A 12,500-nucleotide genomic window follows, 5' to 3' on the forward strand; every position below is an offset into this window, starting at 1 on the left:
ACACAGAGACACTCACTCACTCATTCACTCACTCCGCACAGTCCCAGTTTGTATAAAATTTCAGGTTTGATAAACATTACAAGACCTCTATTTTCCTTTCTGAATGGACTATTTATGAAATTACAAAATTCTTTCAAAATATAACAGTAAAAGTATAATAACACAGATATGACTGAAGAAGATAGCAACGCTGTAACTATGGAGAAAGGCTGGGAATTGCGTTACAGCTTTACTGATTTTGAGAGCCTTTTTATCAATTTTGATAGAAATCCAATTATAATTTTTTTCTGATTATCATTTAATAATATTATTAACATAAAGGGTCATAGTAAGGGTTGCTTACGTCAAAGGTCTTTAAATACCCTGTGAAAATGAAAGGTTTAGGTCACAAATTCCCATATATGGTCATATCTATGATCACCATTTACATCATAAACAGTCAAAATTATATCGATTAAAAACGTAGTCATCATATTCATAGTTTAACTCTCTCCTTACCAGCCATTTTAAAATCGACACTCACCTGACACAAAAATAGACTTTTCCTAATCATACAAAAGAGTAACAAGTGCATTCTATACAGAATGCTGTTCAGCAAAATGAGCTCTTCAACACAGTGTTTAGTAATTATAGCTGTAATCAAAGCATTTCTTTACATTTTGTGATGTGCAAGAAAAATCAGAATGAGAAAATTGTCTGTTGCCTCGTAACGAATGTGACGATTTTTCTGTGTGGTGGTAAGGAGAGGGTTAAGTTATAGAGATCCCTGTCGATTGCATTTTAAATAGACATATACTTTTGGAGTCTTTGGTTATAATTTTCAAACTGCTCCATGTATTATCTGTCCTTATAATAAAAACTCCAAATAATTGTAGATTTTAAATGATACTGCACTATATTTTAATGATTCTCCACGATACCTTACAATGTTTTTTTTACGAATCCACATGATATTTTAACGATTCTACACCATGTTTTAACAATTTTGTGGCAATGTGGTCTTGTGGTAGGACACTCGCTTTCGGATCGGAAGGTCCTGGGTTCGAGCCTCGCTCGGCGCATAGTTGACTCCTTTGAATATGCTCTTTACTCAAATTCTCTCACCGTAATCAGGTGTAAAATGAGTGCCTGGCCGTGAACAGCGTTGTCACTGTCGGAAAAAAAAATTGTAATATCGCTTAATACGCGTCATGTTTGGTTCTGTATGTTTCGTGTTGATGTTGGTCGGGGACCCTTTGTATAGCGCTTTGAACACGTTTAATGGATATTGCTCTATATAAAAGCTCAAGAAGAAGAAAACAACAATTTAAAAAATTAATAAATAAACCAATACGATCAAATTTTAACGATGCGATTTGATAATTCAACGATACAATATTTTGACCACAGGTAGAAACAGTGGGTGACAAATACATGGCTGTGAGTGGGTTGCCAGAGAAATGTGATGACCACGCCAAATCTATCGCTAAATTGGCCTTAGAGTTCATGGACATTTCAAGAGATTTAAAAGATCCGAAAGGAGACCAAATAATGGTAAGACATGTATAGTTATATTTAATTAATAAAAGAAGGAAATTAGCTACCGGTCAAACCACCCTGTATTTTAAAAAGATTTATATTTAATCAATCAAACCACCCTGTACTTTTAAAAGATTTATGTTTAACCAGTCAAAACACCCCGTGCTTTTAAAATATTTATATTCAATCAATCAAACCACCCTGTATTTTTAAAGACTTATATTTAATCAGCAAACCACCTTGTATTTTATAAAGACATATTTAATCAGCAAACCACCTTGTATTTTATAAAGACATATTTAATCAGCAAACCACCTTGTATTTTATAAAGACATATTTAATCAGCAAACCACCCTGTATTTTATAAAAACATATTTTATCAGTCAAAGCACACTGTACTTTTTAAAGATTTATATTTAATCAGTCCAACCACCCTGTGCTTTTTAAAGACTTATATTAAATCAGTCAAACACCCCTGTGCTTTTAAAATATTTATATTCAATCAGTCAAACCACTACAGCCATTACAGCAATGTTAGATCAAGCCGATAATTATTGTGTTTTGTTATCATACTTCTAAATGTGCTAAAGTTAAATTTAAACCTTTTCCCGGGTTTTTTTAGAACTTCTTTTAAAATTATACTTTTTACAAGTACTGTGTGTGTGTGTGCGTGTGTGTGCGCGCGCGCGTAGTCTTTCAGAGCTAGAAAGCCCATGGAGTAGCGACCCAAAGGATTGCACGCAATTGCTATTGTCCATTTCAAGCTATAAAGACAGGGATAAACTTCAGCTCCATGGACCTAATGACTCTGAAGGACTACTATTTCTTATCACTGAGTTCAACCATGGGATCATTTTGTTTCCTAGGGTTCTACTAACGACAACTCACTGTTCACTTTATTTTGTGCGGCTATGTGGTCTAGTGGTATGACACTCGCTTTCGGATCGGAAGGTCCTGGGTGCGAGCCTCGCTCGGCGCATAGTTGAATCCTTGGAGAAGGCTCTTTACTCACATTCTCTCATCTTACTCAGATGTAAAATCAGTACCTGGCCGTTAACAACGTTGTCACTGTTTGAAAAAAAAATGTAATCTCGCCTAACATGAGTCATGTCCCGTCTTACATGTTAAATGTTTGCGTTGGCTAGGGACCCTTTGTAAAGCGCTTTGAGCACACTTAGTTGATATTGCGCTATATAAAAGCTTCATTTTTTATTTTTTGTTTTTGTTTTTTGTTTTTTTGGGGGGGGCTTTTTAAAAGTTATTTTTTTCACTTTGTCATGTGACGTAACAAGTGGGTATGACTTTACGAAGGCTATGACTGAACAATGAACACGATCGTCAGCTTTATTTACTCTGTGATATCGCCCAATCCAGATCACGATAGGGATCCATTCTGGTGACGTAGTGACTGGGGTCATAGGCAAGAAGATGCCCAGGTACTGTCTATTCGGTAACACAGTCAATCTGACGAGTCGTACGGAGACCACAGGGGAGAAGGGAAGGATCAATGTATCAGAATTTGCTTACAGGTAAGCACTCTATCTTCATCTTTTTTTTTTCTCCTCCCACTCTTCCTCCTGCTTTATATTCTTCATCCTCACCTCCTCCTCTTCTTCATTCTTGTAGTCGTCGCCATTCATTTGCTGGACCGCCTCTTCTGCTTCGTTCCTTGTTTTCTCCTCCTCCTTCTCTTCTTCTCCCTCCTCCTCCTCCTCCTCCTCCTCCTCCTCCTCCTCTTCCTCCTCTTTTTCTTTCTCCCCTTCCTCTTCCTCTTCCCTTCCTCCTCCTCTTCCTTCCCCTCCTTCTCTTCGCCCTCCTCCTTCTACCCCATACACCCGTTCCTCCTCTCTCTTGTCATCCATTCACTAACGTTTGCCTTTATAAGAGTTAAATATTATTTATTCTTTGTATTGGATTCACAGTTAGACAAAGCGATACCTTTGTTGTTGCAGGTGTCTGTACTATGAAGTCACGCTAAACCATTTAACTGACATGGATCCCTAATATTTTTTCTCCCATACAGGTTTCTCCAACAGCCTCTAAACAGTGATAAAAGTTTCAAGTTTCAATATCGAGGGGAGGTCACCATGAAGGGCAAGGCCACACCCATGAAATGTTACTTCCTGTCTCGGAAAATCGCGTCCCCTGAGAAAAAATCGAGAACATGTGATATATGAAATGGAGCATAAAAAATCTGACACCTCGCAGTTTAAGCGTACTTATTTACGAGGCAGATAGTCCAAATTATTATGGTTGTATTGTTCCGGGTATTGACAAAACCTAACGAAAAAAATAGTTCTCTATAACAACCGGTTAAAAATAAAATCCATCGTAAAGGATATCATCAGAGCTTACAAAATAACGTATTTTTCAAGCCACGAGATCTAATGACAACTTTCAAATTTTAAAAAGTTCTTCCTAGTTGTAATGACTCGCGAGAGGAGTCCTTCGGAGCAATGAGGCCCACAGAGTCGGAGTTTATCCCGGTTTTTAGCGTTAAAAGGGCAATAGTGTTTGCTTACTACCCTTCTAAAAAGAGGCTAGTCTATTGCAAAGCACTTTCCGTCAGACCTAACAGATCTAGCTACCCAATGACTGTAAGGTGGACAAGGAAGCTGGTGTGTGTGTGTGGGGGGGGGGGGGGGCAGGGGGGCAGTACAATATTCCGACTTCACCAAGGATCGAGCCCGGTTCCTTAGCGTGTGAAGCAATTGATCTGCCTACTGAGCTATCGGGACACCTGCCATGACTATGAAGTCAGCTCGTTTTGGGTCAATAGGTACAATGACGGGATATGACGCTGGATTATTACAAAATACTTTCTGTTAGATCTAAGAGACCTAAGTACCCAATCATTTGTGAGGAAAAAAAACACAACCCAAACAACGGTACGTTATCTACTGAAGTAGTCCCTCAGAGTTTTAAGCAAGACCCTTCTAGCCAGAGCTTGTTCTTGTTTTTGTAGCCTTAAACAGACAGAAAAAAATGCTCGCTATCTTTTAGCTGTTGTACGCGTCTATTACAACATATCACCACATAGGTCCATCAGATCTAACAAAGCCGGATACCCACTCATTGATTGGTGGACAGGTGGAGAGCGGGAGGGGGGGGGGGGGGAGGGGGATTTATTAGTGGGACAATCTGTACTTCTCTCCATTGCACATTCTATTAATAGATTGAATAATTATTATGATCACAATCAATGCTTTTAGCACCGTGCTTCCAACAGCCATTTTATAATATTTAAGTGACCCTCGCTGCAAAAAGTCGAAATGGGCCTAATGCTTGAAATCAATTTAGCTTAACTTTTATAAAATTTGAAATGAAATGCTACAGGAAATGTTGTGAGCTTCTTAGCCAAGCGCATACTATCTATAGATTGCTGTAATGTTTAACTGAATTTTTGTTGCACCACGTAGTTATATTGCCAGTATCACCTCTTATGTGGCTCGCATCCTCAAATTGGTATTATGTCGGAATAAATCGTCTTTAAAAAATTGAGTTTTAAATCATGGGGAGCGAAGTGGCTGAGTGGTTTAAGCGTTGCACATGTCCGACGATGGCTATGGTCCGAGACGCGCTTCATGTACTTTCGCTTTTTTCCTTGGGCAAGATTATTAACCTCCAATTTGCTCACTTGGACAACATGGGGGTGATACCTTTTGACATCAGACATCTTGTTTGATGGATTATCTATATTCCTTCATGGAATGCCGATGCGATGGTATCTAATGGCACTTTAGTGAAAGGGCATAATTTAAAAAATAAGATTATTAAAGTCATAACGTCAACATTATCAGAATTAAGAAAATGTAAATTGAGGTGGGTTTTTTTTCGGGTTGAGAAACAAACGCAATCCCTTCAATAAAAGCATTTGTTTGTTTTAACTCTAATTTTTAAAGTCAAGTTTAAATTTTTCTTTTTTTTTTTAGCATCAAGTTTATCCCGACATAATACCGTTTTGAGACGATGGTCACCTGCTATAAGACATATCGATGTGAAATTGATATTATTGATTTTTTCTATTATCTTCAAAAATCAATCGTACAATGAAACACAAATTGATATTTATGTCACTTCAACGTTTATCTAAACAATAGATTTTAGATATTTTTAATTTATTAATGAATAAACTGTTTATTTTGTATTTTGAATTGAGTTATTTGTTTATTTTTATCTCTTCTGGTGTTGTTTTGTGTCGTTTAAAATAAGTATCTATATCTCATCTTATATAAGGATGAATATTGGACTAATCTTTTAAAAGCCTTACACAATAGCTTATAATTACATAGGTCTCAAATTAAGTTTTAGCCTATTTATCATTTACAGACAGATTTTGCACATCTTTACTTTGAATGTAGAGAAAAATATATCAATTTTACAACGAAGATTAGGGGAAAGGCTGATAAAACAATGGAAATTTATGATACAATTGAATTTATATAATGGATGAGGATAATGTCGATCCAAAGCAGAAGTCTTAGGTACACAAGTATGGACAGAAGGAATTGCCCACTTGCTCACACTGCGGAGTTATATGTAACATGATACACAAGCATTGTCTACTGATAGTATATAAGAAGTCACTGTACAAAAGGCATCTCGTGTGTTTACTTATTGAAAGTAAGTTTCAATTTAATATTATACGAAAACAGATAAATTGCGAATGAGATGTAGTTTTTCATTCATCCTGTTTTGTTGATGAAGGGGAAACCCGAAACGTCCATTTTTCTGTTTTCGTATATTAAATTGACGCTTACAGTCAATTTCACATTGCTTTTTATTTCTTTGAGCTTCGAGCAGCAACATTTACATTACTTGGAGCTGTGGAGCGAGGTGGAGGCTGCCGAAGCTTGGGGTCGTGAAAATACTAAAGGAAAGATGAAGATGGAAAGTATTCGGATAGGAACAGTACAGACAATGGACGTTGTTTTCAACGTTCCTTTGTTTATTGTTGATCTGACGAAGAATTTGTATCCAAAACGCTGGGTGGGGTTCCTGACCTCCAGGGAGGGAGGTACTTAGTGCGTCTTCTATTCCCCTTATATCTATTTTCAAACTTTCTTTCTGTCTTTGTCTTGGAATGAGAATACTTGGTTTTGGCCTGACCCTGACCGAATACCCTGGCTTAGAGGGAAACAGTCAAATGTATAGTTAGAGTTTGGTGAGAAGATATTTTTGTAAATATATACTATATTATGTTTTGTTTACATGTTAAATATGATTTGTTAACATTTGAGTGTGTTCCTCTTAGTGGGGACATGTGCTTAACGCCAGGATGAGACATTTAGGTGATCTCAAATTAAGTACTTTGATAGTGTGCTGTTGGAATCTACATCTGTTTCCTATTTAAATATATTCCCCTTTGCCTTACCTTTTCTTGGATGCTTTAATTTTAGTTCTAGAACCTATTACTATCTCATTTTCTTCCTTTTTACTGGCGCTGCTATGACCTCACAATATGCTGCAAGCGCCGTAAAACTCTTAAAAACAAACAAAACAAGTATCCAAAACGTCCATACTGTTTCCATCCGAAAGCTTCCCAGTTTTCCCGTTTTCGTCAGTAATTAACTTGGAGCTACAACTTGGCCTCCGTCTGTCCCAGATATGAATAGAGTTTTTGTGCCTGGCAAAGTCTGTCTGTGGTGGAATGACAACGCCTGCTGTGTCTGAACAGGCCACTTTGGGAGAGGCAGATCCTTTTGTCAGTTGCTGCAGGTTGAATTCCAGGCCGGTCCTCTCCGTCCTGGTACTGCCATTGATGCCGTCGTCCTTCGCCTGCTTTGTCTTCTCTCCCTTGTGTGTTTATGGGTGGTTTTAAAAAAATACTGTACATACTGACAGGAGATTTCGAAAATTGATGGATAATGTGACTCTATGAGATTGATAATAGTTCTCAGGTGTGGGGTGTACATATTTGAGATGAAGATGGTGGTTATATTTATAATTGTAAGTGCAAAATAACATGTATATTTTCACGCTGACAAAGATAAAGAAATAGAGGGGCGGGGGTGGGGTGGAGATAGAAAGAGAGAGAGAGAGAGAGAGAGAGAGAGAGAGAGAGAAAGAGAGAGAGAGAGAGGGAGAGAGAGGAGAGAGAGAGATAAAGAGAAAAGCAGCGAACACAACACACAATTACATATATACCCACCCATATATATATATATATATATATATATATATATATATATATATATATATATATATATATATATATATAATCCTTGCAGTGTCAAGACCGTCTAATTTATAAAAGAGAATCTCCTACCTGTTTGCGACCGACACAATAAACCCGAATGCTATTAATCCATTACTTAAAGGCTCAGCCCTTATCTCACGGTGTACTTATTAACCCAACCAGCACTACTTTGCTCTCACCAACCAATTCCACATGGATTCGACTCATCATTGGAGTTCCAAGACACAATTCTCTCCCAGTAAAGCATGTCACACTCACTCCACCTATAAGATCCAAAAGCCTCAGTAATGAATTCTTTGCCACTAATTTCGTAAGTAAATTACATTGGTCACGATAAAAGCAATTTAATAATTTGTCTGAAGAAATTTGTCGTTCTCTGACAAAACACATTCATTTATTTTTGGCCAGAAAAAATTTAACTTCAAATATAGATCGAATAAAATGACTTTCATATAGTGAAATATTCTCAGACCTGAGTCTACTCATGAATTCTCAGGTTTGAAATTCTGTAAAAAGTTTAAGGATCTTTAATCAATCAATGTTTAAAGTCGGAGTTTTCTGTTCAAGGGGTGGGGATCTATCCCCAATGAACTCGAGATCTTCTTCTGACATCGCCCCCCCCCCTCCCCCCACCCCATGTTCGTTCAGATGGGTCTGATAAATCCGGCGAAATGTACTTGGTGATAGACTAACGTTCTATCCAAAGGGTAGTAAGCTATCGTTACTGTCCGTTAACGCTATAGAAAGCGGGATAAACTCCTGTTCAATTGACCATACAGCTCTGAAGAACTACTACTTTCTGGGTAAATCAAGGAAAACAGGTTTTTCCTGGAGTTGGAGTACACCAAAAATGTCTCGAATTCGATTAAGGGCGGCCAGGAATGTCCACTTTCTCCAGGAAATTATCTGAAAAGTGTTGTGAGAACAATAATTGTCATTGGTGATCCTCCGTGTTCATCAGGCATCATGTCGGAATGAATTATTAATAATAATAATAAAAATAATGATGATGATGATGATGATGATGATGATGATGATGATGATGATGATGATGATGATGATGATGATGATGATGATGGTGGTGGTGGTGGTGGTAATGATGATAATATTATATTATAATAGTAATAACATATGGTTTTTATATATAGTGCCCTACCTCGTATATCAGCAGGCTCAAAGCGCTTAACAGGAATGTGACAACTTTCACTCAAGCACACAACCACTCAAACTTGTAGGATGAAACAATGCAATATAATAGGATTCAACATTCGTGCCGTCACTTCCCTCGTAATGACGCATAGTAACTTAGTAACTGGTTCTAAACTATCAGAACAATGGCGGACGCCCTTATGAAATTCAATTGGATTTCAATGCATTATGGTAGAGAAAAAATCCAATTTTTAGACTGGAAAGACTCTGACATTTTTTATTGATGATTCCAAGTTTCAAATCACTTTTAAAGACCTGATTCATAATGGCATAAAAAAAAATAAAGACTGGAGCATTTATTTAGTGCACATCCACTAAACGTAATAAAGAGCTTTATAAGAGATTCCTAGCCCAACAGAAACACTTAACATGTGTAGGACGAGACACGACGCCTGTTAGGCGATATTACAATTTGTGCGGACAAAGACAACGATGTTTACGGTCAGGTACTCATTTTGCACTTCAGTACAGTTGAGAGAATGTGAGTAAAGAGTCATTACCAGGGAGTCAACTACGCAACATTCAGATCGGGTCTCGAACCCTGGACCTTCCGATCCAAAGGCGAGAGTCATACCACTAGACCACATAACCGTTTGATTACAATAGGTCACAAATTTACGATATTGTTTGATCTAAACCATTTGGGATACCATTTAATCATCGATAATGGATATCGATAATGAAAACGATATTATAGGTACCGTGATGCTCAGCATTTGCTGGACTAACAAAGATCCAGCGCCTGAAAAGCAGTACCAAGGTTCAGATGTCGAAAAAAAGGACACATAATATAGAAGGAACAAAATTGACTTCACTAAGCTCTTTGTTATTGTTTATAGACAGCTATTTCAATGATTAGTTATCACCAAATGATAGAAAGAATGAAGTTGACGTCACTCAGGTCATTGTTATTGTTTTTGTTTTTTTGCCATCCGCGTTTATGAGTAATTCTCACTAAACTGTAATAACAAGACTATAGACGGTTAAGGTTACACATAGTTTTGTGTGTTGGTCCGTCATACTTCCGGATGGCAATGATGTGAGCTTCTTAGCCAAGCGTATATTATCTATAAAAACCAGACTAATAAACGTTCAAAACTAAACTATGAGTAACGTTCAAGATTACTCATAGTTTTGTGAGTTGGTACGTAATACTGGCTGATAGCAACACAAATGTTAAACTTAGGGTTGATTTCAAAGCATTATGGTCGAGGATATATGCAATTTCTTACAATGAAAGAAACACTCTGATCTCGTCTTTTCTAAAATTTATATTTGTTAATCGGGTATAGTATCGGAAAGAACAACAGAGAGAAAATCTAGTCAAAAGGCAAGAATTAGGAAATTGGAATATATTATGTGTGTGTGTGTGTGTGTGTGTGTGTGTGTGTGTGTGTGTGTTAGACAAGCAGAATTGACCCCAAATAAATAATTATTTTAAAATCAAACTGAAGGAATTAAACTTAAAATTCAATATTAACCATTAGGTTCCCTACGACAAACGTGCACTTATGCGCAGGTCTGACAATCCAAATTGTTATGGTCTCATTGTTGTAATGGAAATACTTTCAAACCAACACAAAATATTGTCCATTACAACAATGTTAACACGACGCCATTACTGCTTCCGATTATTGGACCTGCAAATATAATATGTTGACGTTGGCTACGACAGAACACCGTTTGTGAGAAGATGAAGTAACACTTGTTGTAGTCGCAAGAAATAAATTGATTGGTCTGTGCGATCTTCTTTTCCTTTTTTTCCCCTCTTTAATTTTTCATTCTTTTTTTTTCCCTTTTTGGCTTTTATTTTCATTATAACAATATGAGATCATAACTATTTGAGATTTCAAACTCCGAGAGTCCATTTCTCATTGGACGGCAAGCAGTTCGTTTTTCGTTGTAACCCCGGAACCGGAAGCTTTCAGGCAATTCTGGCAATCAAAATGAAAAAAAAAAAATCAGAAATGAAACAAAACGCAATTAAAAAAAACATTAAAAAAAACGAATGAGGAAAAACAAAACAAAAACAAACAAAGAACGTAACAAAAACACAATAACACTCGTCATCGCTAACAAGACCAGTTTTGATAAAAACAGAAATATCTCGCTCACGCAATTAAACGTGACGACAGCTACCATTTTGTAAGTTGTGAGTGCCTGCTTGGATCATCACGGATAAGACAAAACGTGTTGAAATCCACGTGTACATATGCAGGTCTGACATCTTAACGCAATTCTGGGCCCTAGTTTAACATTGGTGTAATGGACATCATTTTGCTTCATTTTTAAGATTTCCATTACAACAATGAGGCCATAATGTATGGGTTATAAGACCTGCAAATAAGTGCACATCGGTTTCAACTAGTGTTGTAATTTAAAGACAGTGGAAACTAGTTGTGTTCATTATTACAATGTTTAATCAAGCCTATAATTACTTTCGGATACCAACAACTGGTTCTAGCCCTCCCTTCAGAAACTTTGGGTTTTTTTTTCCTTAAGCAAGGTTTTAACCCCAAATTTGCTCACTTTGGACAACATGGGTGATCCCCGTTATTATCAGATATCATGTTTGATGGATTATCTATATTCCGCCATAGAATGATTAGGCGACGGTATCTAATGGTGCTGAGGTAGAAGGCTTAATTTTTGTATTTAATCAGCATTAACATTTGCAGGAAATCATTTTACACCTAGGTACAGTGAGAGAATAATATAACTAAAGAGCCTTTTCCAAGGACTCAACTATCCTCGGCTCAGAGCGGGACTCGAACTCAGGACCTTCCACTCCAAAGGTAAGTGTCAAACCACTAGACCACATAGCCGCACCGTTCTCAAGCGATGGGTCACAAAATATGGCCTTTCTCAAAATGAGGAATAAGAGATATATCAGGTTCAGATGGTCCCATCCTCCAATACACGCCGGTAGAGGGGAAAAACAATGACCTTTTCGGTAATTCCCACAAATTCTCATTATAAAACCTCACATGACGTAGGGTAGTTACCACACCCAATCCCCCAGCATGGAATTAACTCCTACTACGTTACTCAATATGTTCCTTTAGTACCAGTACATGCGACCTTATTGATACCTCCGATTGGCAAAGAAAAATTAAATAACAAAACATCGGAGTTTCGTTAGTGACCGATGACTTGTTTTTATAATATATGTTATTTATTTTGTTTGCTGAAAAATGATTTGCTTTTGTTTATAAATTATTATTATGGTCAAGTTATGGTTATTTATTTATTTATTCACTTACTTATCTATTTATTTTTTCTGTCTATTCATTTATTATATTCACATTTATCTATTTATTTATCAATTAATTATTTTGGTAGTTTTCTTTTACCTATATTGATTTGAAATTATTTGTAAATGCATGGTTCATATTGGCAATTACATTGCATAACATAAACCCTTGAATTGAAAAAAATATTGAATCATTACAGCTTCCGATCTAAATTTTTAAAACTGTTTTATGTCAAGCCAATACCTTTAACTACATGACGAATGGACAAATGCATTAAAAACAATGTTTAACTTTCGAATATTATTATTCTTTCATATTTT

The 12,500-nt window shown here is 36.7% G+C and overlaps 1 protein-coding gene across 2 annotated transcripts in view; it reads left to right on the forward strand.

Annotated features, from left to right (window-relative positions):
- LOC144970435 (guanylate cyclase soluble subunit beta-1-like) overlaps positions 1–5,672 on the forward strand; it is a 30,107-nt gene extending 24,435 nt beyond the window's left edge. Inside the window, exons 11-13 of one of the 2 annotated variants that reach the window (XM_078910069.1) lie at positions 1,390–1,533; positions 2,893–3,047; positions 3,542–5,672. In XM_078910069.1, coding sequence (XP_078766195.1) covers positions 1,390–1,533; positions 2,893–3,047; positions 3,542–3,695 — 453 coding nt within the window. In that variant the 3' untranslated portion in view covers positions 3,696–5,672. The remainder of the gene's footprint in view (positions 1–1,389; positions 1,534–2,892; positions 3,048–3,541) is intronic. The other variant, XM_078910070.1, reaches the window with a different exon arrangement.
- Positions 5,673–12,500: the final 6,828 nt, after the last annotated feature.

The sequence above is a fragment of the Berghia stephanieae genome, chromosome 4 (genome assembly GCF_034508935.2).
Source record: "Berghia stephanieae isolate SIO BIC M18660-M18661 chromosome 4, UCSD_Bste_1.3, whole genome shotgun sequence".
Classification (NCBI taxonomy): domain Eukaryota; kingdom Metazoa; phylum Mollusca; class Gastropoda; order Nudibranchia; family Aeolidiidae; genus Berghia; species Berghia stephanieae.